Here is a 4974-nt window from a genome sequence, read left to right on the forward strand (position 1 = left end):
CCACCTCTCTCTTCCCAAGGTTTCTTTTTTCTTTTTTTCTTTTTTTGGTTTTTTTCAAGACAGAGTTTCTCTGTGTAGCCTTGGCTGTCCTGGAACTCACCCTGTAGACCAGGCTGGCCTCAAACTCAGAAATCCACCTGCCTCTGCCTCTGCCTCCCAAATGCTGGGATTAAAGGCATGTGCCACTACTGCCTGGCTAGCAGTAAGCATTCTTAACTGCGGAGACATCTCTCTTGTCTTGTTCATCTTCTATTTACGTGCAGAGTTATTCTGTGTGCATGCATGTCTGTGCACCATGTGCATACTTGGTATGCCCACAGGCCAGAAGAGGGTCTCAAATCCCTGAAACTGTAATCACATACAGCTGAGAGCCACTGTATGGGTGCTTGGAATCAAATACTGGTCTCCAGGAAGAGCAGCCCGTGCCTTTAACCCCTGAGCCATCTCTCCAGGCTCAGTTTTTAAGGACAGGTTTTCATACTGCTGAGATGGTCTCGAACTCCTGCATTCACTCTCCAGGTGCTGGGATCGCAGACATGTGCCACCAGACCTTAGGTTCCCATAATCCCAAGTAGTCTAATGGACAAGTAAGTGTAACACACAAAATAAAAGAAAAAAGAAAACAAAAATTTTTTTCTAAGATTGGGAGATGAGTGAAACCATGGAAATAATATAAGTGAAGACTCGAGGGGGACAAATGGCGAGAAGCTCTTTCTTAAAAGGCCACTTTATTGATAGAGATAGATCCAAACGCAGTTTTCCCGCAGCCCTCCCCTCACTCCCACAGCGGCGTCACTGGGCATCTGAGATGGGCGTGGCCTGTCACCAGTCTGGGCTGGCCTTGCTCAGCCAGCTCCATGCTACCTGCTTCAGGTCAGGTGGCCACATGAAAGACACATCACAGCTCACAAAGATCCTCGGACAGTCTTCGAATCCCCCCACGGTTTCTGTACATCCTCCTCTTTGTATTATTGTACAAAATAACGTTAACCAGGGCAGGTTAGCTGTGCTGTGCCACCTGCGGGATCTCCTTTGAGGATTGTCGTCCCTCAAATACGACTTTTTTATTGCAGAGAAACCTCTGAAAGTTGCTGCTGTACAAAAAAGGAAACTCTAGACAACTTTAAGACTAGCAGCCTCTTACGCTGCTTTAGTTCATTTAAATTCTTTCCCAAAAATACATTCCTAAATATACAAACTATACAATCTTGTCATTTTAATGCTGGTTTTTTTTTTGTTTGGTTGGTTTGTTTTTTGTTTTTGTTGTTGTTGTTATGGTTGCTTTATCATTTTTTTTTTTTAAATAATAACAAGAAAACCTGAACTAAAAAAAAAATCTGTCTTCAAACCAAGGAGAGCGCTCGGGGACTTGTGACTCAGTACCTTCATATAATGCCTCATAAATAACATTAGTCACAGTCAACCTTCACAGCATGGTCCATGCAACAAAGGAAATACTTTTCTGGTGGTTAGACGTCATCTGCAGAGAGAGCTGGGATGTTCATCCGAGGCCGGGTGAAAAATGCCATTTTCTCCCTGTGATGGAAAACAGGTGTTTCAACCTCACTCGGCATATAGGTATGGACAGGATAAATCTTTCTGTTCTGGGTCAGGGCATCATGCATGCCAAGCATGCATGTAGTCTGCCACTGAGCTACACCCCAATCCATTTGCTATATACTGTAGGATATTTAATGATATCCCTGGCCACTATTCAATGTTGCTAGTTCATGGCTAGTGAACATGCTGCTAGTTAACTAATTCATGGCTGAACTCTGGCTGTGAAATCTGAAATCTAGACTCTGAGCATGGTGGTACATACCTCTAGTCCCAGCCACCTGAGAGGCTCATGGACAAACATAACTTGGGTCCATTATTTTCAGGTCCTAGCCACATAGACCCATCATTTTTTTTTTTTTTTTCGAGACAGGGTTTCTCTGTGTAGCCCTGGCTGTCCTGAAACTCACTCTGTAGACCAGGCTGGCCTCGAACTCAGAAATCTGCCTGCCTCCGCCTCCCAAGTGCTGGGACTAAAGGTGTGCGCCACCACCGCCCGGCTAGACCCATCTTTAAAAACAAACAAATAGACAACAACAACAAAAATCCCACACACTGTCAAATATCCTTTACAGCAAGTTACCTAGGAGATAAAATCATGCCGGACCCATTAGCAGGATCAAGTACCTTTTGCCCAATGCAGGAAATTCATACATATACATATGCATATATATTTGTGTGTGTGTGTATACACATGAACATTGGTTTATTTTTGTTTTTCGTGTGTGTTTGAGGCAAGGTCTCATGGAACACAGGCTGGCCTTGAACTCACAATATAGTGGATGGAGGATGAATCTAAATCCCTTTGTGTTGGAAGGACCACACCAAATAACACTTGTGATCCCCCTCTGACATGTGTAGGCCAGCAAGGCACATAGCTGTGATTCTATTAGACAGACAAGCAAGGCCAGGAAATTAGGAGAGCATCCATTGCACTCCACTCCCCTGTTTACCACCAGCAAGGCCCCTGCAATTACCAGGTACTGGAAAGGCTGAGAGGAAAGGATGAGACAGGTGGCTCATTCATTAAACAAGAGGATCTCACAAACTGGGCTCAGCTGTGTGGAAACTGGTACCAGAGCTCACAGCATTATGGGAGCCTGCTAGAGGATAAACATCTGTTCCCGTGTAGGCTACAGCTCTGCTAGCAACAGGGGCAGTCAGTGCCCAGGAGCAGCGTCTGGGAACATGAGGCCAGTGGAAGGCATGAGACCGGGCTCGTCCACTCACCTGAAAGACTGCACTTCTGGGGGCTCCTTACAGCTCTGGCCTCGAAGCCTGTGTACGTCCTTGGCAGCAGCTCTCATCATCTTGTCGGCCTGCAGCTCGCTCTTGTGCTCCGCACGATCCACCTGGGAGGTGAAGCAAGCAAGGGTGTGACGTGGGAGAGAGTCCTCCAGCCCGAAGGACTTGCTGCCAGCAACGCAGAGTCTGTACCATAGGGTCGGCATTGTACAGACGGATAATGGGCCACGCTCACATCACCCACCGATGACGACCGAAGACTGACGCAGGGAATAGAAGCCCTATGTGTGCCTGAAGGAACCTGTGCTGAGAGATGCCCAGTGAAGTGTGTTTCTTACCTGCTGCTCAGGTGCTTGGGAGGGGAGATCTTACAGTTGCTTTGATTTTACAGACCAAGCAAATGACTCATTTTTCTTGTTGTTTTTCTTTTGATTTTTGTTTTTAAATTTTTTTAAAAAAAAATGTATTTAGTTTTATGTAGATGAGTACTCTATCTGCATGTACACCTGTGTGCCAGAAGAGGGCATCAGATCCCATTACAGATGGCTGTGGCCACCATGTGGTTGCTGGGAATTGAACTCAAGAACCTCTGGAAGAAGAGCCAGTGTCCTTAACCACTGATGCATCTCTCCAGCCCACTTCTCTTAATCGATTGTTTGTGTTTTGTGGTTGTTTATATTTTTTGATTGCTTGTATTTGAGACAGGGTTTCACACTAGCTTAGTCCTCTAGACTAGAGTTCAATATATGGTTTAGGCAGGTATTCAACTCCTGGTAATTCTCTTGCTTCGGCTTTCTGTTCCATGCATGGCCCACTTTGACAAGGTGCTTGCTCTATCTGATGAAGGATTCGTGGTGAGTGGGGCTGATTCGTAAGCACTCACAGAAAAAAACATCAATGGAAACACCTGGGGGCCTCCCTGGTCCCTGAACTCCGCAGGGCACCCGCAGTGGGATCACAGGACTGCTGAAAGGCGGCCAGCCAGCCAGCGGTACTCACCCTCTTCTCCAGCATCCGCAGCAGCAGGCGGAAGCGCTCGTCTTCACGCAACCACTGTGGCAGCTCCTTCTCCCCGTGGTTCTTGGCTTGCTCCAAATGCTCCTTCAGCTCCTTCAGCACTGAGATCTCCTGGGTCAGCTGGCTGTGCCAGGTCCTCGTGGCCTGAAGGTCTAGTTCTAGGTCCAGCGAGGTGCGGATCAGGCGCTCTGTGCGCAGGGACTTGACAGAAGAAGGCTGCGGGGGTGGGGGTGGGGGTGGAGATGATGTTCATGCCCACCAGTGGACTCAGCCCAGAAATTCTGCAGATCCGAGTCCTCTGAACCCCAACACCCGCCTTCCTTTATATGCAGGCACCCTTCTCTTACAGAATACACTCTCACAGTCAAACAGGATGTGCACCACGTACCAGGGACCCCAAGGTCCTGCCGCTCCAGTTCCCCTCTTTCACAACAGCCCTGGAGGGCCCAGCTGTTAGCATCTCTACAGCGGGGGCTCTAGGTTAGAGTGGGTGGAGCATGGTGGGAGAGCAGAGTTTCCAGTGTAGAGCTTATGGCATTTGCACTCTGTGAATGGTGTCTGGTGCTACCCTGCCCTCAGGCTGTCTCAATGCATATAGTACTGATCATCTTCTTGACTGTGCGCCTGCGCCTGCGGTAGCTAGACTCTGCTTAAGAATTCAGTTATCTGCAACACAATGCACCTTCCAGGCAGGGCATGACGTTTTTTGTTGCTGATTTTTTTTTTTTAATTTTTAAATTTTTCTTCTTTTGGGGGTAGGTTACAAAGATGGAGGGCTGATATGGAAGGACTAGAAAATGAGTGGGGTTGGTGTGCATGATGCGAGATTTACAAAGAATCAATAAAAATTTAAAGAGCAGGGCAGTGGTGGTGCATGCCTTTAATCCTGACACTTTGGAGGCACAGGCAGGGAATCTTTATAAAGATTCCAGGCCAGCCTCATCTATAGAGAAAATTCCAAGACAGCTAGGGCTACACAGAAAAACCTATCTCAAAAATAAGGAGGGCTGGGCAGTGGTGGCACATGCCTTTAATCCCAGCACTTGGGACACAGAGGCAGGTGGATTTCTGAGTTCCAGGCTAGCTTGGTCTACAGAGTTCCAGGACAGCCAGGGCTATACAGAGAAACCCTGTCTCAAAAAACAAAAACAAAAA

At 47.3% G+C, this 4974-nt stretch overlaps 1 protein-coding gene across 2 annotated transcripts in view; it reads right to left on the reverse strand.

The window, feature by feature from the left end:
• Positions 1–700: 700 nt before the first annotated feature.
• Positions 701–4974, reverse strand: part of Wwc1 (WW and C2 domain containing 1) — a 148978-nt gene continuing 144704 nt past the window's right edge. For both annotated transcript variants that reach the window (XM_031355125.1, XM_031355126.1), the window contains exons 21-23: positions 3802–4035; positions 2788–2909; positions 701–1536 (exon numbers count right to left, since the gene is read on the reverse strand). In XM_031355125.1, the coding sequence (XP_031210985.1) occupies positions 1470–1536; positions 2788–2909; positions 3802–4035 (423 nt within the window). In that variant the 3' untranslated portion in view covers positions 701–1469. The remainder of the gene's footprint in view (positions 1537–2787; positions 2910–3801; positions 4036–4974) is intronic.

The sequence above is a fragment of the Mastomys coucha genome, unplaced genomic scaffold (assembly GCF_008632895.1).
Source record: "Mastomys coucha isolate ucsf_1 unplaced genomic scaffold, UCSF_Mcou_1 pScaffold5, whole genome shotgun sequence".
Taxonomy (NCBI): Eukaryota; Metazoa; Chordata; class Mammalia; order Rodentia; family Muridae; genus Mastomys; species Mastomys coucha.